At 40.6% G+C, this 26,314-nt stretch overlaps 1 protein-coding gene across 9 annotated transcripts in view; it reads right to left on the reverse strand.

Annotated features, from left to right (window-relative positions):
* TRDN (triadin) overlaps positions 1-26,314 on the reverse strand; it is a 236,471-nt gene that overhangs the window by 147,429 nt on the left and 62,728 nt on the right. For all 9 annotated transcript variants that reach the window (XM_068162336.1, XM_068162339.1, XM_068162333.1 and 6 more), the window contains 6 exons: positions 19,276-19,326; positions 12,456-12,515; positions 8,559-8,618; positions 6,697-6,756; positions 3,155-3,214; positions 2,722-2,916 (listed from right to left, as the gene is read on the reverse strand). In XM_068162336.1, coding sequence (XP_068018437.1) covers positions 2,722-2,916; positions 3,155-3,214; positions 6,697-6,756; positions 8,559-8,618; positions 12,456-12,515; positions 19,276-19,326 — 486 coding nt within the window. The remainder of the gene's footprint in view (positions 1-2,721; positions 2,917-3,154; positions 3,215-6,696; positions 6,757-8,558; positions 8,619-12,455; positions 12,516-19,275; positions 19,327-26,314) is intronic.

Consider the following 26,314-nt stretch of genomic DNA (forward strand, 5'->3'; position numbering starts at 1 on the left):
ACAGAAAAAGGACAAATACCATGGTTTGTTTTTTAGCTCAGAAAGCAAACTGTAGGGCACAGCTCTTGTCCACAAAACTCAGGTTTTCTTACCCCTCTGTTTTTTTCCCCCCAAACAAGCTGCCTTCATCCATGTTGTCCGTTGGGAAAAGCCTCTGGAGCATTTTGAGGCATTGTACAAAAGACTGTTAGACAGCACGAGGCAAAACTATGTCAGGGGACATAAGCCGTATGGACAGTCACAGGACAAAGCACAAGCTTGTGCTGCTTCAATGTAGGTTATGACAGTCACAGCCTGCAGGTCTGGCAGCTCACATCACTCCATTGATATTAAAATAATCCATTCTTTGAACACAGGAGTATAAACCAGGATGAAAATAGACCGTGGGTGTTTGAGTGGGGTGGTTTGGGGTTTTGTGGTTGTTTGGGGCAGGGTTTTTTTTTGTTGCTTATTGATAAAATTTGAATATTTTTAAAGCCTTATCCTTGACTGTACCTGAGAAGAATGATATTGTCTTAATCTTCTCTTCATAGGATTTCTTTAGTAACTCAACCCCAGATAAATGGGATTTACAAAAACAAGTGAGGGCAGAACGTTAAACTTCAGATGAAAAGAACATCTCCAGTGTATGTGAAATAAGGTGCACTGTAACAGCCCATGGTAATTCATGGGAATTCTGCCAATCAGCAGAGATGGAAAACTATGAAAATTCTAAGTGTTCCTTCATGGCCAAAAAAATTATTTCAGTTTAAATTCTCTTGTTAAAAATATAATTTCACACTCCAGCTTTCACCTTATGACTCTACAAGAGTGGCACAGATTTTCGTCTGAGTACTAGGAAATCACATCAAGGACCAGGACCAGTCATAGATATTTCTGTCATTGGATCTCACATGATTTACCCTGGGAAATGACCTCTCTCTTGAAATTTTGAGCAAGGAGCAGCGCAACAGGAGGGAAATCATAACAACTCCTCTGTGATTACTGCTCTGTTTTTTTACATGGTTGCAGCAAAGCTGGCAGAATACTCCCTTGAGCGAGGAAAAGTAATGAGTGCAAGATCACGAAATCTTAGCAAAACCACATTGACTTCAAAATTATGCTCACCTTGGGTCACAGTGGGACTGAAATAGAGAGCTGAATTTTCTAAGAGCATCCAGCTGGGCAGCAGTGGCTTATGGTGGGAAGAGGAAGGACAGAAGTACAACATGCAACTTCCACTGGACATGTGCTGCCGTATCTCCAGCAATAAGGGCAATTAAAGAGGCTACTTCCTGCCTCTGCTCGAGTTGCTCATTCCCCCTTTCACCTGCCAGGCTTCAGTACACAGTCATTGGGATGACACTCTGAAGCAGATTACAAAGTGATCTGTCAGAGATCTTAAGATAGATCACTTTGCTAATATTTATCAGCTGAAGGGAGGGGGAAATCCCATAAAATCTAAACCAAACAAAACTCCCTGCCACTCTCTGCTGCTCTCTGCAATCTTTGACCCCCTACTTACTTAAAATATTTTGCTGTCAGAGAGTAAAGTGCCTCATCTGCACACCATTGCTCTTTGAGAGCCTTATCCTGCATGGAGTGGATTCCACTGCATACTGAAACACACAGCAAATAAAAACTGAGAGAGATTTGCACCTCCCAGGAGAGCTCAACAATTTGCTGAATTTTGTCACAGCAATCAGCATGAAAGATCCTGCTTTGATTTTATGCCTCAAAGGTTCCAATATTTCAAGTCAGAATCTAAAAATAACTAGAATACAAATAAAGCTTAAAAAAAAGACTAGCTCAGCATATCAGAAAGGAGGTTGCTAGGGTCTAGAGTTGATGGGTATGAAATTGTGAGAGTTTGGCCAAGCAGATTCAGATATCCAGGCACATCCTTACTGAAAGAGTGGTCAGATATTGGAACAGGCTGCCCAAGGAAGTGGTAGATTCACCATCCCTGGGAGTGTTCAAAGAAAACTTGTGGACATGCCACTTCAGGACATGGTTTAATGGCCTTGGTGGTGTTAGGTTGATGTTTGGATTTAATAATCCAAAAGGTTTTTTCCCCAACCAAAACTATTGTTGATTCCATGATAAAGCATACAGCTGACCCCTGTTCCATGTTGATTGTTTTATCACTTGATTTCATGCTTTCACCAAGGCAATGCCATTTCTTTCTCTTTTAGGCTAAATTTGAAAGTTGTCCGCATGAAATTACATCAGGCAGCTATATCACTCTGTCATACAATACCTGACAACGCCTCATGTAATAATTTGTCTTACATCAGATTATACTTTATTTCCTCTGCTGATAATTTTCTTGTTACAGAGGACATAAGCAGGAGTAAAAACAAAGAAAACTTCTCATAGGTCCTTGGGCAGTCTGTATTTCCCAGAATAATTGTGCCACAAGCACACTACACAAGATGATAGCAAGCAAATCCATGAGGACTGAAGCCTATCTAAGAGAAATTGGTCCTTAGTAAATAACAACTTAAACTGAAATAAATCTGTAGCCATGACAAACAGTTAAGAAATCCTGGTTATATAGATGAAGCTAATTTTAGTCTCAATAATCTCCCTCTAATATTGTGAGACTCATCTGGGTTTATTTGCACTGCACTCTTATTTTCCGTTGGCGGACTTTGGTCCTTGCCAGCTCTAACTATTCTCTCTCCTCCTTCCCTACTACCTCTTACAGATCTTCATCTGTTTCTTCCTGGGTTTCTTTACCTTTCTTTTCCGATTTAGTTACAGTCTGAAGAGCTTTTTCCTCCTTAACTTTCGGTTTGGCCTTTACTAGCCCAACTTCTGTTGTTTTAGTCTCTGCCTGCTTGGCCTTCTCAGCCATCTTTCCATCTCCTTTTCCATCCTTGACTTCCTTTTTAGCTTTTGCTTCCACTTTAGTGCTCTTCACTTTCTTCTCCTCTGCAGGTAAAAAAGAAAGAGCTTTCAGTGTCACTCTTCAACGAGGTTTAAAATGGATCAAGCATAGAAATAACCCCTGGATATTCTAGAGACATTTTAATTCAAGTCCTATTTTAATTTCATTATAGCGTCATGTGGCTGATTTTTCATACACAACAGATCCTCTGCTCCAATAACGTAAAGTATATGAATTTTAATGCAAATTCTGGTTAAAAATGTAGTATAAATAAATAAATACCTTTGGGAGGAGGTTTCTTTTCAGCTTTTTCGTGTCTTTCAGGTTTGTCCTTTTGCATTACTAGAAATGAGCACAATGATGCATTAGGAACAAAATCCTCCACAGAGAATGAGAAAATATTGCTGAAACAACAACATCCCCGGAAGTTTCACAGGTCTTTGTGAGTCCTGTTTCTCAGTTTGCAAAATTCATGTTTCCTTTTCTCAGGGTTACATACTAGGGTAAAGAGCTTCAAAATATCTGTGGAGACTCAGCTAATCAGAAGACAAGTCAGTCACACAGATCTGAACCTTTGCAGGGAGTGTTTATACTCCATATTCCAGATGACACAAACTTTCTGAGCTCCTGCTCCGAGCAGACACAGGCTTGATCTTGTACTCCAGCCAACAGGAAGCTGTGCAGCTACATTTGCCTTACAGAAAGGTGTTTTTCTTAGCTTGTGCTGTCACACAAACACAGCCACAAGCCTGGTGCGCACTTCAGAGCCCAGCTCGAGTGAGTTCATGTCTGCACAGGATGCACTGTGTAAGCACACACTGCTATGTCTCAGAAAGGCTGTCAAAATTTTATGCAGGCTTCTTTCTTTCCTCTCTCTTGGTCACTATCCAGACACATTGCCAGTACAAACCTGATTTGAGAGTTAATTACACGTCTTCCAAGTAATAACTATGTGATAACAACTGAATTCCAGTCTGGAACTGCTGCCTGTATGAGCCATGATTGATATTTAGACTTGTTTTCTCTAAGATAGCTGTTCCTTAGATGACGTGCTTCAACAGCATGCATGTCACTGAAGCTTTCTGAGGCATTTAACAAGGGCTGAAGAAGTGCTTTAGGTCTTTTTATGGGGTTCAGAAGAAAAACAACCAACTGGCTGACTGTGGGGGAAATAGCCACCCAATTTTCAGTACAGCTGTTCACTGAGGTTGAGCTGGACCTGAGCATCCTAATTTCCTAGGGACTGCACGTGGTTGAAATGATCCCTCAGCATTGCTGGTAGCTGATAGAGTTTAGAGCAGAGTCCAGAGGGAACAAGTCGAGCCTGGGAATAGATAGCTCAGCAGCACATCACAGCAGAACTGTGCCTTTGGAAGTGCTGAGGGCGACAAGTGCCCTTGTGCACAGAGTTCTCCTACTGGGACTTGCATGGCATGGAAACTATTCAGGAGAAGATAGCATGGCTGCTTGTCACACCACAGCAGCAAATCTCCCTATCTACAAAGTGTCCAAATTCTTCATCATTTTTTCCAGCCAGTGACTGGAGTCATGGCTGCTATTAAATGCATTAAATCATTAAGTGATGACTCCATTAGCTAGCAGAAGATAAATGAATGAGCAGGCTGGCTGTTCATTAGCAAAATCTCAGTGATTCTTTGAAGGTTTTTGCTTTTCAGGTCTGCAGAGACAATAGGAATTTTTTTTCTGAATTATTTTGGTGTGATTTTACTTTATTAAAAAAAAAATCCTATGCTGCCAAGGAATACACTGAAAGTAGGACAGGTGACCAAGTGTCCCCTGAAAAGAGAGACTGGAAAATGGCTAACTTTCAGAGTCTTTTAGGGCTTTTAGTCTCCATTCCTCTTTTCATCTTTCTTTGAGCCTGCTTCTTTTACATTCTTTCTTAGAGTAAGGTCAAGTCCAGTAAAGAGTGGTTTGTACTTTTGAATCTACATTATCATAGAATCAGTCAAAGTTGGAAGGGACCACAAGGATCATCTAGTTCCACCCCCCTTGCCATGGGCAGGGACATCTCACACTAGATCAGGCTTCCCAGAGCCTCATCCAGCCTGGGCTTAAACACCTCCAGGGACGGGGCCTCAACCACCTCTCTGGACAACCCATTCCAGGGCTTCACCACTCTCATGGGGAAGAACTTCTTCCTCACGTCTAGTCTGAATCTCCCCACCTCCAGCTTCATTCCATTCCCCCTAGTCCTATCACTACCTGATATTCTGAGAAGTCCCTCCCCAGCCTTCTTGTAGCCCCCTTCAGACACTGGAAGACCACAATAAGGTCACCTCAGAGCCTTCTTGCCTGTATAGATTAAAATTAAGCCTAATTAATTCATGCATCACATCATCCTCAGATTAATCTAAATGACATCACAGACTGTCATTAAGATCCACTAGGTAGTTTTGTTTTTTAAGAGGTAACTGCATAGAAGAAGAGGGAAAGATTGAAACCCAACTTCATTATAGAAATATTTGGCTTCTGAAAAGCAATACCATGGCAAAAAAACCACCAAAAATTCAAAGCAAAAAAACCCCCACCCCAAACCAAACAAAAAAATCCCAACAACCAATACAAAAAACCCCATCCCAAAACACTCTCAGAGTGAGAATATTCAAATGTCAAGCAAAAAGTAAATGTTAATCTTTAAAATATGGCACAAAAGTGCAAGCTGATTGTACTTTTTAAATCCCTCTATCCAAATCACAGCTAAAGATGGAATAATCAGTTGAAAGAATACTGAAAAATCACCTCTCACACACAATATTCCTTCATAGAATCAATAAGGTTGGAAAAGACCTCAGAGATCATCAAGTCCAACCTACCATCCAACACCTCATGACTACTAAACCACAGCTCCAAGTGCCATGTCCAATCCCCTCTTGAACACCTCCAGGGATGGTGACTCCACCACCTCCTGGGCAGCATATTCCAATGGCCAATTACTCTCTCTGGGAAGAACTTTCTCCTCACCTCCAGCCTAAACTTCCCCTGGTGCAGTTTCAGACTGTGTCCTCTTGTTCTGGTGCTGCTTGCCTGGGAGAAGAGACTGACCCCCAGCTGTCTAAAACCTCCCTTCAGGTAGTTGTAGACATCAATAAGGTCTCCTCTGAACCTCCTCTTCTCCAAGCTAAACACTGCCAGCTCCCTCAGCCTCTCTTCACAGGGCTGTGCTCCAGACCTCTCCCCAGCCTTGTTGCCCTTCTCTGGACACATTCAAGTGTCTCAATATCCTTCTTAAATTGAGGAGCCCAGAACTGGACACAGAATAGAGATAATTATGATAGGTAACTCTTAACCAAAGCCACTTTTGCCATGGAGGACAGAACAAATCATGTACTGAAATAAAAAATGTTACTGTAATAAAATAAAATAGAGGCAAGTCAAGTAAAATCTATTTTTGGATGGGATGGAAGACCAAGACTGAGAGATAGTAAACACTCTTGCATTAGATCTGCACCAGACCAAAAACTGCTGTAGAAGAGAAAGCTTTCTGTGGAGGCAAATTACTGAATCCCACTGTGGAGCAAAAAACATCAAGGAATGTAAGCATAATAATCTTAGACTTGGGGTTTTTTAGCTGTACAAAAATGATTCATCATTACCTCTGTGCAACAAAACGAAAGACCCAAGGAGAAAAAAATAATATTATATGCTGAGGAAGTCTTCTCTCTGGGTTTGATCAAGACCTACTCAAGGAAAAGTGAGAGCATTCAAAAAACCTACATCACAGACTCAAAGAGCTTTATACTTTAAATACTCATTCCCCACTGGAAACTTAAAATTGTGCAACATCTGATGATTTGCATTACCTTTAGAAGGTGCTTTCTTTTCAAGTTTCTCTGCCTTTTCAGGTTTCTCTTTGTGAATAGCTAGAAATAAATAACAACATCAATGTTAGTAAGCAAAAGGAAAAGCTGCATTTTCAGTGAGAAAAAGGAGATAAAAGAGCAAGAAACACAAGCAGGCATCATGGCTGCCCATGCAAAGAAGGGAAAGATTGATTCAGCTGCTGCTGTCTGTTGTTGATGCCCAAGCCTGTGATTTGAACTTCAAAAAACCCCTCATCTGTTATCCCTGAGGTCTTTGCCATTGGCTAGGGGAGGAGTGGTCTTTCTGGTACAACTCTAACCCCATGAAAGATATTAATCAAGAGGAGTCATGCTTGTTTATGTTGTTTACTCTTTCATTTTGTTTGTTTTGCTCCTACTGCCATTTCTTGGTTTATTGCTATTTTTTCAGCTTTCTTGTTTGGTTCATTTCTGAAGGATTTTCTGAACCCTGCTTAACAACCACCAGTTTTTTTCCAGCCATGAATGATTAAACACTGTAATTAATTACAAATCTAATTGCAATGGCATTATAACTAATGCTCTTTGGGGCTTTTTGTTTGCTTTTAATTTCCACTTTACAAATTGAAATAAAGTACACTGTAGTGACTGGCTTTCTGGCTCAGGTTTCAGAACACACTTGAGTTGTGCAAGTCACCGAGCGGTGGATAGCCTGAAAGAGTCTCCTGTGTGGGCTCTGATTTGCCAATTTTTGGTGATTAATATTTACATAGCAACTTGCCCACAGGTGTGCAGAACTGATCTTTGTATGTATTTGTATCCCCTGAGGTGCTCTGCAGGGACCAGGAGTGTGAACACACACTCAGCTGCCTATTTGACTCCTGCCTAAGAGTTTCTGCTAAGAACACAATGTCTGCATGAGCGTTGCTATGTGCTCTCCAGCCTCGTGTTGCTGTGTCAAAAGAATGAACTGCAGAAGATAAAGCAGTGCTAGATAACCATTTGTTGCAAGTAACTGCTTAAAAAATTAGTCCTGCCCTGTTCAATGCCTATGGAACAGCCCTACTCAGTACTGCATTTTAAATGTGGGTTTTTTTTCCATATGGCCTGCCTCATAACCTTTGTCTCCAGGTAGTCAGGTGTTTCTCCTGGAAGATCATAGTCTCTTAGTAACCATATTTACTGTGACTTTTGGAAATACTCAGAGATGACTAGGAAAGTATACTAACCCAGAGTGTAAAATGTATTATCTCCCTTCCTCAGAAAAAAAAACCTCATCAACAAACATGTGGAAGGAATACAAAACATTACTCAGTCTCTGTATCTGCAAACCTTTATATGATCTTTATTCATGAAGTTCTATAACATTTTTCACAGGCACAGAATGTACTAGGTTGGAAGGGACCTCTAAAGGTCATCTGGCCCAAAACCTCTGCAGTAAGCAACAGGTTGCTCAGAACCCCATGCAGCTTAACCTTGAATGTCTCCAAGGATGGGGACTCCACTACCTCTCTGAGCAACCTGTTCCAGTGTTCCACCACATTCATAGTAAAGAATTTATTCCTATTGTCCAATCTAAACCTAATCTGCTCTAGTTTCAAACCATTTGTCCTTGTCCTAGTGCTACAAGTCCTTGTAGACAGTGCCTCTCTGGGTTTCTTGTAGCTCTTCTTTAGGTGCTGTAAGGCTGCTATAAAGTCCCTCTCCAGAGCCTTCTCTTCTCCAGGCTGAACAGCCCCAACTCGCTCAGCCAGTCCTTGTAGGAGTGGTGCACCAGACCCCTGATCATTTTTTGGCAAAGGGATACATAAATGCAAACTGAGTAGACAATTAGTTCTGGGGTAACTCAAAACTTAAAACAAGTTCTGAAATTAAATTGTTACCTGTATGCCTTTCCTTTTTTTCAGGTTTTTCTTGTCTGTCCACTTTGTCTTTTTGTGTCACTAGGAAGGAAATGTGTTCATAGAGAGTGAAAAAAAACAACAACAAACAAAATGCAACACAAACAACCAAAACAACAACCAAAGCCCCTAAACAACACTGTGGAAAAGCTTTATAATAAAAAATAGTTCTACTAAGATAAGCCTCAAGAGACAAAGCTGCAAATTGTGTGACTCCTGAGCTGTCCCACGCAGACCTGCACAGCACACAGCATACTACGTGAGCTGGGGTTGCTTAGCCTGGAGAAGAGGAGACTCAGGGGTGACCTTATTGCTGTCTACACCTACCTTAAGGAAGGTTGTAGACAGGCAGAGGTTGGTCTCTTCTCCCAGGCAGCCAACACCAGAACAAGAGGACACATTCTCAGGCTGTGCCAGGGGAGGTTTAGGCTGGAGGTTAGGAGGAAGTTTTACACAGAGAGAGTGATTGCTCATTGGAATGTGCTGCCCGAGGAGGTGGTGGAGTCACCATCACTGGAGGTGTTCAGGAGGAGACTTGATAGGGTGCTTGGTTGCATGGTTTAGTTGATTAGGTGGTGTTGGATGATAGGTTGGACATGATCTTGAAGGTCTCTTCCAACCTGGTCTGGTCTAGTCTAGTCTATTCTTCACCATGAGGGTGGTGAGACAGAATGGATGTGGCTGTGAGCAATCTGCTACAGTGTGAGGTGTCCCTGCCCATGGCAGGGGGGTTGGAACTGGATGATACTTGAGGTCCCTTCGAACCCTAACAATTCTATGATTCTGTGATGCTATGACTATGGCAGCGACTACAGGAAATGCTGCTGCCTGCATGGGAAAAAGGACATCACCTGGGCCACCTAACACTCTGTCAGGTAAATGCTCATAAAAAGCCTGGAATCAGTCCTGGAACACAAGAGCATCACATGCATAAATGAGACATCTGTCACTTGCCAGCTGGCTTGAGATGGATAACCAGTAATGGATACAGATATCTAGTAACGGACACTAGCAGAGATCAGTCCCTGGCAGTGATGATCTCAGAGCCATAATTAGACACCCAGTCTGTGCAAAGTGAAAGCCAATATTATGACAGTGGAAACTGTGTTATGCTATCCACTCATTCATGTAACATTTTCCACTCACTTTCCTTAGGATTTTGCACAATCATTTTCCAGACAATGGGAAATAAGCATGTGGATTCAGAGCCCTTGGGAAAAATCAGCTGTGGAACTGCAAGCTGGCTTTAACTCTAACTCCTGTGGAGATTTCAGTTCAATTTAGTAAAACTCCCTTTGTCAAACATGAGAAAAGAGGAATTTTTTACAGTACTGTGAATTCCATAGCAGAAGAGGAAGGGGAGGCAATATTCAAGTTCTCATGTTTTTAGCAATATAGTGGTGAAGTATGTGAGAATAAGCTGCAGAGTTACTCTGAAGTGATTGAGACATATCTAATTACTCTTATTAGACACCTTTCTAAACTTTATCACAGAAGCTGGTTAGAAATTAGAGGAGGATGTCATTAACTCTTTTAGAATAGAATAAAATAAACCAGGTTGGAAGAGACCTCCATGATCATCGCGTCCAACCTATCATCCAACAACACCTACTCAACTAAACCATGTAACCAAGCACCCTGTCAAGTCTCCTCCTGAACACCTCCAGTGATGGTGACTCCACCACCTCCCCGGGCAGCCCATTCCAATGGGCAATCACTCTCTCTGTGTAAAACTTCCTCCTGACCTCCAGCCTGAACTTCCCCTGGCACAGCCTGAGACTGTGTCCTCTTGTTCTGGTACTGGCTGCCTGGCAGAAGAGACCAACCTCTGCCTGTCTACAACCCCCCTTCAGGTAGTTGTAGAGAGCAATAAGGTCACCCCTGAGTCTCCTCTTTTCCAGGCTAAGCAACCCCAGCTCCCTCAGTCTCTCCTCACAGGGCTGTGCTCCAAACCCCTCACCAACTTTGTTGCCCTTCTCTGGACTCATTCCAGCAAGTCAACATCCTTCCTAAACTGAGGGGCCCAGAACTGGACACAGGACTCAAGGTGTGGCCTAACCAGTGCAGTGCACAGGGGCAGAATGACCTCCCTGCTCCTGCTGGCCACACTGTTCTTAATGCAGGCCAGGATGCCATTGGCCCTCCTGGCCGCCTGGGCACACTGCAGGCTCATGTTCATCCTACCATCAACCAGCACCCCCAGGTCCCTCTCTGCCTGACTGCTCTCAGCCACTCTGACCCCAGCCTGTAGCACTGCATGGGGTTGTTGTGGCCAATGTGCAGAAGCCGGCACTTGGATGTGTTAAATCTCATGCTGTTGGACTCTGCCCATCTGTCCAGCCTGTCAAGGTCTCTCTGGAGAGCCTCTCTACCCAATAACAAAATCTTGAAAAGGGAAAATATTTACAATACATTTTCCACCACCCCCCCCCCCCCCAAAAAAAAAATGTCATCTTGTTCCTACTAGTCCAGCTTCTAGTAGGAAATATCCGTTCTAACAAAGCCTGAACTTACTTCTCTGCCATTAGCATGAAGGGCTCTAGAGGTTAACTCCATGTATTTAAATTGATATAAAATGGGAAAGCTCCAATCAGAGGCCATTAGAAAGGCACAGATGTCAGGAAGGTGCATGTTCACTTGGGCTCTGGGATTCTTGTTCTTGGGCTGAAATAAATCAGCTGTGGCTAGATATTAAGTCTTGAATTTTTGGGGTGATTTATTATGACCTTTAGCCTATTCTCTTCGCTAGAATGGGTTTCTTCTTTCAGCCTGAGATGCCATTAATCACTTTTTTTTTTTCCCATGTAAAGGACATGTTCTCAGAAGGCTTGAAGTATTTTGACAAGCAGACATAACATTCTACTTTGCCAAAAATTCCCTCTCAAGAGGTAAACTTGATGGTGGCTCTTGGGGCCCAGAGCTAACTTGTGAGTCTTGGGTGGAGAGGAAGCAGTATCCTGAGGAGAGGCTGAGGGAGCTGGGGCTGCTTAGCCTGGAAAAGAGGAGACTCAGGGGTGACCTTATTGCTCTCTACAACTACCTGAAGGGGGGTTGTAAACAGGCAGAGGTTGGTCTCTTCTCCCAGGCAGCCAGCACCAGAACAAGAGGACACAGTCTCAGGCTGCGCCAGGGGAAGTTCAGGCTGGAGGTGAGGAGGAAGTTTTACACAGAGAGTGTGATTGCCCATTGGAATGGGCTGCCCGGGGAGGTGGTGGAGTCGCCATCACTGGAGGTGTTCAGGAGGAGACTTGACAGGGTGCTTGGTTGCATGGTTTAGTTGATTAGGTGGTGTTGGATGATAGGTTGGACGCGATGATCTTGAAGGTCTCTTCCAACCTGGTTTATTCTATTCTATTCTGACTCCTAGTGCAGGAAGATCAGCAATTTGTTGTTGGCTTACACCACCAGCACATTAGTAAATCCTCTTGAATACATCTCTGAAATGAGCCTGGGGAGTTTGTTTATTTTTTTTTCCTACAGCAAGTCTCTGAAGCTGAATGCCCCCAGGGATTGTACCCTATGTATTATAATTTACTCATTATGTTTTGCTCAGTAGTATTCCTAACAACAAATATTATGCTTGGATTTATTCAGGAAGAATAAAAAAAAGCACCTATTTATGCTCTGGGCATCCTTTACCTGAGTTAATAATACAGTAAAAACTTCTTCATTAATCTCTGAATATAATTTTAGCCTTTTAGCAGAGTGATAAATTCAAAGTGCTTTTAAAATCCTCATTCTCCTTCCAGCTGGCTTTCACACCACCTCCTCCACCCTTAAACATAATTGGGATTTACAAGAAAGGGCTAAGAGTCAATAGATTAGACTGTGCTGAACCACTAGCAAGGAACCAAAGAGCTTCATATGTTGAATTCCTACCCTTTAGGGGTTCCTTCCTCTCCATTTTCTCTTGTTTTTCAGGTTTGTCTCTGTGAATTGCTGGAAATAATAAAAAGAAACAATTAAAAAAAAAACCCCAAACCCAGACACACAATAAATCTGCAATCTGGAGGCATTGTGTGTAGATATTACTTCAAAGTGATCACAGAAAAAGATTTGTAAATTCAAATAATGGACTTCAGCTCTGAGTCGCAAGTACTAAATGAAGTATAGACCTTCTCGGTATCAATATTTAATTCCAGGCCCAAGCCAAACATCACATCTTGAAAAGACCTGCAGATGTTAAACTACATTTTCACAGAATAAGTGATTATTCAGCAAACTTAATCTAATTTGGGGGGATCCCTTTTTTTTTGGTCCTATTACACAAGCAATCCCAGTCCAAAGATTTCTGACAGAGGAACTTATTTTCAGTCCTTGACAGCACAGCTTTCTATCATTAGCATATTGCTTTCCATGCTCTTTTTCCTTTATTTTTAGCTGTTACTTCAGCCACAAGATGGATTAACATGAAAACATCTCTTTTAATCAGAGCATAACTTCAGGAAGAGCAGCTGTTCAAACACAGCCAATTACATGACCTGTTAGAACCAGACAAATATTAATCTTCATGGACTCTATTACCCTTCTAATGCCCAGGCCATGTTTTGGGACCTGGTTGTATTCCAAATCATTCTGATTTGGATGGGCAAAAGAAAAAGGATCCTTCTCAACCTGTACTATTAGAAGACTAGCATTTGCCTATCTCAGGGAAAAAAAACAACCCAATGCTTTCTTTGCAGTACTCAAGTTTCTATCAACAAGTAAACCACAGAAAACACAACTCTGATTAGGAGACAATTGTGAACTTCAGACACAAGCACAGAACTGACTTTGCATAATTCATTTCACCAGCTTTGCAGCAAATGTAATCTCACAGGAGGGCAAACAATATTTAGTTCTGTTGGTTAAGTACTTCATTATAAAAAATAGGTCCACATCTTTAAGAGTAATTATTCCAAACATTCAGTAATTGCATTATGTCTCGGATGTGTGTTTAGCCCATACCTGGGGCTAAAATCTTAACAGTTGCTCTATCACCTGATAAGCCCTTCCCAACAGGGAAAATGATTAGGAAGAGGAGAAAAGACCCCCAGATTGAAATGAAAATGGGTTTTAGGAAGTGGCCAGATGAACACCAATGTCAATACTGGATATATAACATTATGCTCTGCCCTGGAAAAGCACAGCAGTCACAATATTCAGGAAAACACTCTTCAAGAACAGGGAGGAAAGAGGAGAAGCAAAAGAGGAACAGTGTGAAAAGAAACCCACACAAGAGACTCTTAAGCAAAGCTCCCCTCTGCTTGGCAAACTTCCCCTTTTATACTGAATGAGATGCTCATAGTCTGGGATGCACCTGGAGCCACCTCCAGTCAGCTGTCCTGGCTGACTCAGAGCTGCTAAAGGCTTGCCGCCCACAGCTGGTCTGAGACTGTCCCACAAAACCAAGACAATGTTTGCATTATTCAAACAAATTTCCAGTTGTAACAGGTAAACTATTGTTGATAACAATTAGCTGTGCAGCGTAAAGAGATTGAAGGGAGATTTTTCAAAGCCTTTTAGGAGTGTGGACAGCAAATTTACATTAAAAATCCAGGCTGTGAAGGACACAGCAGTACTAGCAGTGCATTACTGAATGAACTGCAGACTGTAACTCATTCAGTTACTGTAGAACATCTAGCAGTATACTAATCAACAGCAGTCTCCACACACCTGGATTGTGTAGAACTTAGACTCTCAAACTGTGTCAGGGGAAGTTTAGGCTGGAGGTGAGGAGAAAGTTCCTCACAGAGAGAGTTGTTGGCCATTGGAATGTGCTGCCCAGGGAGGTGGTGGAGTCTCCATCCCTGGAGGTGTTGTCACCATCCCTGGAGGTGTTCAAAAAGGGATTAGATGTGGCACTTGGTTTAGTAGTCATGAGGTGTTGGGTGACAGGTTGGACTTGATGATCTCTGAGGTCTTTTCCAACCTCATTGGTTCTATGATATTTTTGCAGAAACTGTAGCATGCTTTTACATCTTCATTTGCACTTGCAGGTGCTAGCTCTGTGCAAAACATGGTGCGTTGTCAGTTTTGGATGGGGCAATGGTACACTTTTGCAAACAATCATTCTGTGATGGTCAGTGGCAGTGAAACCTGAGCTTCTGCCTGTTGGACAAAAGTCTCTATGCCAAAAAATGAAAATAAAACTATAGCTGAACTATGCAGAACAGACTAGCAACCCAAAAGCTTGCTTTTGGCCACAGAACATCTCACTTGTGTAAGGGAGACTGTTGCGTGGGTCCTTTTCATTTATTCTAGTTTCTCCTCAGTATTCCCCTGTTTCCTGCTTTGGGTAAAAAAAAACCAACAACCCAACCACAAACTGAGTCTTGAGTGACAGTAAGTGAATTGTTACCAGACCTTGAATTGGACCAAAAAACATTTCACAAAATCTAATTTAAGGTTCCCTCCCATCATCAGAATGATATAAAGGGCTAAAATGCAAGGCAGTCTGAATATTTGTATAGCCTGCAAGCTAAAAAAAAAAAGTGAAGAGGGGATCAGTTGGCTCCTGCTTCTGAAATAAAGGTAACTTGATGTATCTGGGCAGGGAGCCTGGAATGTGGATAAGCAGAGACCAGGCTGGCATAAGCAGAAATTGTTTTTCTCTTCCCAGTGATAGGCTGAAGGTGTCAAGAGCACTATCCTGTGCGTTGATATCCCCACAGCCTCAGAACTTGCTAATCTCAGATTGTAATGTTTACCACTCCCTCTTATGGATGCTCTCAGAGCTGTGGCTTTTGGGTACAACCTTATCCAGGAAGGGCAGCTGTTGCCAAAAATTAAAGGGTTCATATTTCAGGGCGATGATGTCTGGCCATTTTTGACTCTTCAATGGCAGCACAGCAGGGACACCAAAGTACGTGGAAGCTTTTGATCTGACAAACTTTACTATGATTTTTCTTTTGCATATTAACTCTGGGTTTCCCCCCTTCCCACAGAATGTTTTTGTGTTCAGCTTCATATATGATCCTAAAAGCTCTGGTACAGAAAATAGTTTACTCTCTACAGATCTTTTCTAGATGTAGCCACTTGGATATCTCTTTCTTTACACAGGCTTAAGGCATGCTTTTTTTTCCCAAGCCCACATTGCTATAGGTGCAAGCATTAGGTTTTAGAAATAAGCCAGGCTGGCCATATTGCTATCTGTCTGTGAAACAAATTAGAGTTAATAGGATTTCCTTCTGCATATATATGTATATATATATGAGGACCAACAAAGAGACAGCCTATAAAAATGGTTTTAAGGCTGTTAAGTTAAGCACACTTCACCTGAAAAATGCTGGAAGTAAAACTGCTCCTTCAGCCTTAATTCCACCATTATATTTGCTTCGTGACACACTTTGTAATTAAAAGATCACCTCCTTCACCTCTTTTATTTTTCACCTTTCTTTTTCTTTTTAGTAGGATGCTGGCTTCATCCAGAAATAATAATAAGAATTAAAACTAGTTTTCGTGACAATTCTGTACGATAAAATTTCCCCACAGCTTAAACAATTACATTCTTGAGCTTCCTTGCAAATACCCCAAACAGTATAAACTCAGAATGAACTGGTTTTTTGCATTGGAAAAACAAAATATACAACACCCCAACCTAATTTTCACTAACCTAGATTTTGGAAATTGCTGAAACATTTTGATGTGACTTTGAATGAAAATTCAGCCTGAGGCAAAAAAGATGAGCATGAAAAATTTCCTCCTCGGTGACTGGAAAGTGGCAAATTTATAAATAATCTAAAAGAGGAGATGATAATGGGAAAATTTAAGGTAATTTAGCAATGAATTCCAAACTTCATCATATAAGAATATTTCTACCTGTTTCACAGAAAATTAAAAGCAAGGGGCATATATCTGAGGGATGTTCTCATATTTCAATCACCTATTGGTTTATTTGATTTGCACCAAGTGGAAGACAGCTAAAGGGGATGCAATTTAGTTTTCCTTCTTTGAAATGTTTGAGGTGGAGATATTCCCCACCCCCCCAAAAAAAAGCAAGTGCAAAGAGAAGAGATGTCATAAGGAGGCACTAATTCCATCCTTGAGGGAAGTAAAAATAGTTTCCAGCTGAGTAAGTCTTAAATCTGCTGCTTAGTATGGAGCTAGGTGATGAGTGCAGTGAGCATGAAGCAGAGATTGCTTGCTCCAGCTAACTGACTAAGTGCTTGTCCACAGAGCAACACACAGGAAAGTGAAGATAAATGAACTAATACAATGAAGTTAGAGTGCATTAGTCAGAGAGCATTAAATCTCTGTGTAGAAGCTTTTATTCAGAAGCAAAGTAACCTTAGATAGTTATTACTTAATCCTTCTTGAGGGAACACTGGAAAAAAGGGAAAGGGCTTGATCTTGGAGAGGCATGGGCTGCCATATCCAAAACAACAGTGTGAGGAAATCCCAGCAATTAATCAGCTGTGGAGGCATTTGCACACCTTTCAAACCACTTCAATTGCCTGTGAAGGCACAGCAGCCTCTTCTGAGGCTTGTCTCTCAGTTTGCCCAGATCTTCCCTGACCAGCACCAGGCGTGCACACTGTGCCCCGCAGCGCCTAACCCTGTGCTGGAATTAGCCCTCCAACACTGGACGTAAATGCCTATGTAAGCATGAGACAATGCCACATGAGTTACATGTTTGTGTCATTTAAAATGGGATTTAATTGCAATAGTCAGACAGCATCACATCCATCTGAACAGGTTTAGGTTTGACAGTTACTGGTGGTCATCAAATTGCTCACAGCATTGGCTTTGCCCAAGGCTGCTGTAAATTTGTACAGCTGCAGAAATAAGTGACAGCTGTACCTGAGCCACTGCAGCTATGGTGCTCTTTGTACCATGTCACCCTACTTCACAGTTAACTCAGGGATATCTGTAGCCATATCTGCAGAAAGCAGGGTAGAGAGCCCCTGTGTCAAATGTAAATAAGCCACTAATGATGCTAATTTTGTTAATTTATGTGGGCTTGTGTGGTCCAGCTCTATTTATCTATATAGCTGTCTCAAATACTTTATCTTCTAGCTACACCAGATTGCATTATGGTTACACATTACATTTGTCTGTAAATCTCATCATGTATCCATATGCTAAAGCACAGACAGCTTTATTCTGTGATGTTTAATATTTGCATTATCAGCATCTCTCTATTAAGGATGAGGGTAGGAAGGACAGATATGTGCTATGGATAGAAAAGTAAATAGCTTTGAAGAGCCCAGAATCTATTTGTCAAATCAGGCTGAATTCAGAGATAACTTCTTTAAAATAACAAACAAGCAAACACATAAACCAAACCACAAAACCATACTAACCAAACCCCAAAACCAAACCCAGGGAGGCTACTGTTAATTCAGAGGCACACAAGCATCCCTAAAACTCCCTAAAGGTCCACACCTGTGTCATGCCCAAGCTTGTGGCCAGGCAGAATGTTTTCTTGCCACTGGTCCTCCTACGTACAAGAAGCATTTTGGGGACTAAATATGCAAATGAATTAAATAGGAAAAAAACAATTTGTCCTATGCTTCATTAAGTGATTGTGTAATTAAAGGCTGCATTATCAGGCATAAAGGGACTTAACTAATGACACCTGAGTGCTTTTTTTTCCTGGCATCTTGCAACTTCTCACTAATTATTTCTGCAACATTAACATTCTTGTGGGTAAAGCAATGCACTTCTGCATAGATGAAATGGTACACAAGAGGCAACTTCATCTGTGTTTTTAGAATACAGTGCTTGAAAAGATCTTAACTGTCATGTCTTGTTAATGGATCTGAGTTCATTATTGCCTGGCTAGCCTACTGATACCCTAAAAAATTCATTATCATGCCACATGATTTATTAAATAGTTGGGAAGCAGTTCTAGGCACTCCAGATGACCCTGATTAGCAGGGAACTAAATAGCTAGCACCAGAGGTGAATATTCTATGAAAATGTATAAAGAATATATACAGAAACTAATATAATTGTGTGAAGGAGAGTTTGGGTACATACACTGTGGTTCATAAGCTTTCTTCTTGCTTTCTCCTGCTACTGCTAAGCACAGCACTGGTACATCAGTGAGGTGCTCATCACATTTTATATGGCCTAACCTTTACAGAGGAGGCTTTCTTAGGCAAAAAAAATCATATGGACATATCCCAGGAAACCTCTTTGTTTACATGACCTCTGAACACCAGTCCAAACCAGTGCCTCTGTGAAATTTTTGGGAAGTGCCAGTTAGAGGAGATTAAACGGTCTGAGAAAGAGTAGGCTCTTAAAATGGAGGCTTTTCTTATCTCTGATACACACCTGGCTCACCGTTAGCTATGACTTCCTAACTTGGATGGCACCCACTGGCCTATAAATTCGCTTTCTTCCTTGCCCAACACTTCATGCCTTTTGCACCAGAGGAAGTTCATCAACACTCTACTTTCTCACACCTCTGCTACAAAACAACCCCAACAAAAACAACAACCAAACCAACCAAACCAAAACAAAACAAAGGTGTCTGGGTAGTTTTGGGCAGGAGAATACGATCACAACCTATTCCCAATATAATCACACAAACGTTAAAAGTCAGTATTTGTCAGTGTTTAAGCTACACACAATTTTTTTGTCATTTACAGTCCATGCCAAATGATCTTAGAATGCTCTTCTAAAACAGCAGTGGTAACATAAGCAGTTAAAAAATACACTGTCTATTGCATATATTTACATAGGGAAAACAGACCAAAAAAAATGAAGTTACCCTTTGGTGGTGTTCGTTTTTCATGCCTCTCTGGTTTCTGTTTCTGAATTTCTGAAAGCAATGCAAAAGAGTTATCAACATTGAAGTAATCTTCACACAAAAATATCAGATGCAGTCCCAGAATAAAAAGAAAAAAAAAGAGCAACAATGAAATGCTTCAAATATTACAGCAGAGTCGTGGCTTTATCATCATACATTAAAGATCAATGTTCTATGTATGCAAAGTATATGCACAAAAATCCATTAAGTGACTTATGATTCCGTTTTCAAGTGAGCAATACAGCTCTATCTAGAGTCAAGAATAGCTTGTGCTGAGCTGTAACAGCTAGCCAGTAACATCTATTAATCATGAATCAGAAAAAACCATGCATTTTCTAAACACTTTTCCTGATGTATCTTGAGTTGTTTAGCAGGATTAATATTTAGTGATTTCCAAATTACCTTTGGAAGGGAAAAAAAAAAATAATGTTCATTTTACTGTGTTTTCAATTGTTTTTTTACAGCCCACATATGGAATTGCTAGCTCTAGCACACAATAAAAGGTAGGCTCAAGGCTGTATACAAATTCCAGAGATAAAAGATCCCAGCTTAGGGATTGTTGTCTCAGAGAATGACTCATTTTAATCATGCTGTATACCAAATCGCTGAGAACTGCCTGTTAGAAGAGAAAGTCATATGGTATTTACTTGCCCTTGCTATGCCATTTCCTTCAGACAAAATTCCTGTGACACTGATATTAAATTACTGCTATATACTTCTGCAGCTTCTGTACTATTCTCTTTACTGTGCCCAAACCAGGATAATACTGAAAATGCCTTCATTGAATTTGAGAGAAAGCAAATCAGAACAGAACCAAGCTTGCATGGCACTGTTTGCATACAGTGATAGAAATTGAAAGGCCATCTCTTCTAGGTGCACAATGAAGTAATTAAGGCTATACAGAGTGTGGGGTTTATGGTATTGTCATATATTTCCTGCAGAAGGAAACTGGTATAAAATACTGGATCAAATTCATCTTTGACCAAAACACATGCAAATCTCACTAGACTGTGTCGGAGAGGTCTCCTTCTATGCTCAGTCTTAGGTCTGCAAGGTCTAAATATCAACACTGACTCCAAAATTAATTGAAGAGAGAAGAAGCTGTACATATTACATCCCAGCTCTAAGGAGCTACTTTAATGCCTGTTGAAGACAATTGAAATCTTCCACCTTACAAACTACTATGGCATAACATTGCCAAAGACACCCAGGAGAAAATGGTATTTTCCCTTCCCAACTCTGATTTTGCATAGGTCCTTGAAAATAAATGCAGAATGATTTATGGGGTAGTACTTGCCATCTGAAATAATGATTGTGTCTGGTTTGTGAGAAACATAACTATTCTATGACATCAGGCTATGCTGTCTGCAGATAGAGAGAACATTATTTCACCAAGATAAAGGGTAGCAAAGGCCAAAATGCATATCACTGTTAGCCACTAATGTATGGCAGCATAATTAAGCTAATTACACAATGTCATTAAGCTAAAAGGACTTTTTATTTAGTTTTCATCTTGTTCTTTGCAGACTTGAACTGTGTAGTTCATTTATTGTTCTGTAGACCTCAGAGGTTGTGATTAGGAAGAAATCATGCCCTATTGATTTGCTGTATTTCAGCTGAGCCTGGATTATTTTTCTTTCTGAAATGATGTGGGGATTTTTTTCTTTATTAATTTTCATATTAGGTGACAGAATCCACTCACTGAATTTTCAAACTTTCCCAACCTGTTCTGATTAAAAAGATAAGTAAAGTATTTTAGGTAACTACTAATTTACCTAAACTACTCAGTTACCTAACTACTAAGTTACCTAAGTTAAGTTTCAGCAATGTGCAAGGCAAGAAGGATTGCTCCTTTATTCTGAGCACACCTGAGCAGTTCTCTGGGCCACTGTGCCAGACTGCCTCCAAATCCTGACTTAAAGAAAGCTGAGTCACTTCCTCTGCATTGCAACATACTGCAGAGACACTTCACCCAGCTCAAGAGGTCATCCTACCCACAGAGGTGAGTATGGCCCACAAAGTGATAAATCATTCTTCAGGCAGAGTCATCTACACAGACACTACTCCTTGTTTGCTCAGCTCCACTGAGTTCCTGCCATCTATAATGTGTGTCACTACAGGAATAAAAGGCCTCTTTTTTTCTGGAAAAAAAAAATAAGCACTAACTTTTGTTACTTGAAAAATAAGTTTGGTTTAAAATGGTTGGGGTTTTAGGGAATTTCTTACTGCGAGTTTGACTGGAAAATATGTCTGGAGCAACAACTGTAGAGCTGGCCCTGTAAATTAGCCTCGAGTTGTATCAGCCCTGAAGCTAACTTGACAGAAATCCTCCAGTAAGGTGCACAAAAAGACACCTTCTAGACAGCTCTGTACACTGAGAATCTCAGCTAGCTTGCTACTACAATTAGGATTCCACATATCACAAACCCCATAAATTTCTTGAAGCGAGATTCATCTTCATAACGCATGTATACGTGTCTATGTGTTTTTATATACAGCCAAGTGTGCCATCATTAAGGTCTCCTCACAAGCTCTCCATTACAGTCTGAAGCATCATAAGAAAATTGTAGCCTGGAGCAGATAAATTCTGATATATTACAACCCAAATTTCCCCAGCACAAATAAATCTAATCTCAGCGTATATTGATGTGGATCAATTTACAAGGCAGCAAAAGAGTGACTCTTTGCTAAGTCCAAAATATTTAAAACAAGGAAACACATTAGACTGTTGAAGGGTTTTTTTTATCCTGTTCTGAGAGTTTTGATACTCTCTGCATCATCTTTTATGACAAATAGCTTTAACTTTCGAGTAATCACATCACATCTTATTGCTGAGTTGACAAAGCAGCTATAATATCATAGAAGACTTTCATGGCCAGTTTAAAGTATGTAATTTATCTCTATCAGTATGACACATTGTTAATAAATCCTAAATATTATGAATTCATGTTTAGAAGGATGACAAAATCAACCAGCAGCAAGGATAATCTTTGTCACCACGGCAACCATCCTGATTCTTTAGAAGATGACAGCATGGTTTATTAAATTATTGTAAGGGAGTGTGTCTTTTAAAAGCTGTATTTCATTGTTTGTTTTCTTCACTTATCACACCATATCCCCTTGCATTTCTTGGGATAAGTATTTAATTTCCTTAAGTATGGCTACTTCTTGACAGTGACTTCTCTAGACCTTGGGTCTTGTGCAGATATTCGGAACATGCAGGGTGATTACATTAAATAACCCCAAGATGGGAAGCTGGTAGTGTCCTCACTGATCATCCCAAGATGCTGACAGGAGATATATCTGATGATATTGTTAGCAGGCTGATATCTCTATTTACTGTTGACCCAAAGCAGGCCCTCGTGATCAGCTGAGGATAAGTACTGCAGGCAGCTGTACTGAAAATCCCTGCTGAACATGCAGTTTGGGCACTGGCTTCCTCAGCTAATTTGCATTAACACCAGTTCATGTTGTCTAATGATAGCCCAGCACTGCCTGTGCACTACAAAGTGACCTTTAAGATCATAAGGTCCAACCATTAGCTATCAACTCTGGTGCTAAACCATGTCCCTCAGCACCATAAGGAGATTCTCTGGATTCCTGAAACCTAATTCCCTTCTTTGTCTGCTCTTGTGTTTCTGGGTTTTATTTTGTGTTACCTCCTTTTTTAATGTGACAAAATGAATAGCATTATTCTTGGCTATTTTAATTGTATTGTATTATGATAATGCCTAAAATGCTTCAGGTTCCACATGGAGTTACCACATATCTCACTTCTGTAACACAGGAGTTCAAACACTATGAGAGGTACATTTCTTCTCTTAGTGGGAAAGCACAGCCCAGCATCTTGCTTCATTGGAGGCTGATGCAGGGAGTAGCAATCCAGCATTGCTGAAGCATCTCCTGAACCTCACCCTCTGATAAGTTTCCATCTTATGGATGAAATATATCCAAAATCAAATAAAAATTGAAAACTATATAAGAGGCAAAGTGAGGAAAAGGTTATTGCTCCTATCTGAAAGACAAGAACGCTTTACTCAAAGTGGATCAAAGTCAGGTAAAGACCTGGGAGTTTAATTCTGATCTCTGACACTGAATATTTTTCCCTCATGCTTAAAGCCATCCTGCTTCTACTTAAATACAGGAGTGGATGGAATGCAAGTTTAATGTATGTACTGTTTGAAAGGTATAACTGAACAGATGGAATTTCACCTGAAATGATAATATGTGGTTCTTTCTAAGTACACTTTGCCAGTTACTCTTACAGGTAACAGTGCTTTAACATTCTTTCTCTTGTAAGTATCTAAGTCTGAAAAGGAAAGTGAGTCCTACTCAGAGTCCTGGTGAACCAGAGGTTAATAATTTGCTTTTGAGAAGTTAAAACCCTTACAGCTATTGCCAGCAATTTAATGGGGCTGTATCCTTGCTAGTTTATCAAGTCTAATTGGTAGCAGGCAGCTGATTATCCTGAAGAGTTGGTGGAAATAGATACTGAGGGCAAGGCAACAGTGAGTGGTGTTAAGAGCTTTAGAAGATGAGAGGGATGTCATTTCTAATGTGTTTCTAGAAGCTGTCTGTATGAAGAATTGTAGTCAACTCTCTTGCTGCTGGTATCCTCAGGAGAAATTTGCAATTGTGCAGCTGATGTCTATTTTTAATCTAGATAGTACCAGCTGGTGAGGGTGACAGTTATCCTTGTGGGGCTAGGAGGAAAATAAAGTAACTTGTGCATTAGAGCAACTTCCAGCTAACTACTAATACATCATTTAGAGGAAAGAAAACAAATTTCACAGCAGAAGAAACACAGGGAAGAACAAAAAGAAATAGCCCAAACAACAAAACCAACAGGAAATATTTAACTGGGGAATTAAAGTAGTGTATTGTGCATATATTGAAGAACCAAAGCCTGTAACAGAAGGGTTTTACCACCACCATTCAGTGTTGGAGTGACACATATGACTAATTCAAGTGACTTCCCTACTAGCCTGCTAGCAGCACAGCCTTGTCCCCAGTGTTTTCTTGGGTCTTGCCCTGTTCTGAGGACTCCTAGCAACTTCAGCTTGAGGTACAGAACGACTTCTCCTGAAGTCATATGTCAGAAGATCTTTCCTGAAAATATGACAGGAGATTAATTGCCTCTTCCTGGAGCAAATGCTGAGCAGTCTGTGTGCTCATCCACTGTGTGATGCACCAGGCTGCAGTGCCTCTTAAGTATGGTTTCAAAATCGTTTATCCATCTCATTAGAAATCAAAAGTACAGTTTGGAATGTTCTTTTACAGGTCAGAGGGTTCTTTTTTCTTATCTTTCTTCTTTTGTATTTCACAGAATTACACAGCATCTCTTTCATTTGCTGCATAAGACTGCTTTTGGCAGAGGTCATGGAAAATTATTTCTCATTCTTCTTGGTGCAGACCCTCTGCTTTGGTGTACATTCACCCAAAACAGCATGCTGTTCTCAACTATAAATGTTGCTGTGAAGTGAGGTTGATTGGTCCTAAACCTATCCAGCAAAGCTCAACTACTTCACCTTAGCTGCCTTTATTCATTCCACTTGATACTTTGCCTGGCATTACTAAACAGCTATCAGAAACACAAAGAATATGGCCCAATATTTCAGGACAATTTGTCCATGCTGAGTAGCACACAGCACACAAGCAAGCTTTATGTTCCCTCAAAAATGCAGGAATTCAGCATGGCCAGAACAGCACAAACATCAGTTAAACCCAGTTCAACAGGCATTCAATTGTTTCTACATTATTAGAGCTTCAATATAATAGGAATTCACTGTAGATGACCTGCTGACATAATTTTCCTCATGTTAAAGAGTTCTTTGATTTCAGGGTGGGGTTTTTTGTTAATCTTACTTTTGCAAGATTATGCAGAGAGGGAGCTGCGTTGCAAAGAAGGCATTTTCAGAATGCTGTGCATGTTATTCTCCTAAAAACAAAACATCACATCCTCTTTAAAGGCCTTATTGTAAGGCACTCTTTCATAGCCTCCAACTTTCTAAATGGGATTTATCCCGCTCCTCCTTTTCTCATTACATTAAAGACAATTATGCATGCGCTTATTTTGCCATAGTTTGAAATAGCATCCTATTTGCTGAGGAATAAAATAGGTTTAGCAATTAATGGTGAGTGGAATCTCAGCACCAGAATCCCAGAAATGTATCACTGGATTACTATGTGCTCATTAAAACAGTTTGATCACACAGTCATTGGGACCTTTCCTTTGGGTTTTCATATGTTTAGGCAATTTTTAATATCTGTCAGGGCTGCCCAAAAATTTAATCCCAAAACACCCTTTCAATACAAAATTATCTTTTAGGGATATATTGATTTTTCCTGAAAAGCTGAGATCAGACAGAATGTTTGATAGAAATCCCCAAGCCTGAAGTATCAGCTGTAAACATGGGAGCTGTTATATACATCTCATAAGATTTGTTTCTTTGAGATAAACTGAGAAGTTTCAGTGTATCAGCCACAAGGAAAAGAGAGGGGAAAAAAGGAATGGTTGTGGCTAATTTCTTCTTGAAAGCCTCAGTTTGCCCAGTCAAATGGAACTTAACACAGTGCACAACTCTTTATTTTCTTTCTAAAGCCTTGTTGAGTTTCTAGGGGTTCCTTTGGGGGTTTTTAGTTGTGGTTTGTTGCGGGGGGGGGGTGTGTTAATTTATTTTTGGGGGTGGGTTGGATTTGGTTTGGTTTGTGGGGTCTTTCTTGTTCTCCTCTGGTAAGGTATCCATTTGCAGCAGAAAAGCAAAATCTTACCATAAAGGTTTTTAAGGGCAGTAAGGAACTTTAAATTATCTTTGACTAACTATCCTCTATGTAGCATTGGCATCCTTCAGGAAGACCATACACAGACTGGTATATATGAACAACTTTTAATGAGTTGGCTTTTAAAAGGTTGAAAAGTGGAAGATAGTGAAAGCTCTTCAGCCTTAAACATTTTATTACATTAAAAGTCACAGAATCACTAAGGTTGGAAGAGACCTCA

This window comes from Melanerpes formicivorus, unplaced genomic scaffold (assembly GCF_026170545.1).
Source record: "Melanerpes formicivorus ecotype bairdi unplaced genomic scaffold, bMelFor1.0.p_v2 SCAF_63, whole genome shotgun sequence".
In the NCBI taxonomy this organism is placed as follows: domain Eukaryota; kingdom Metazoa; phylum Chordata; class Aves; order Piciformes; family Picidae; genus Melanerpes; species Melanerpes formicivorus.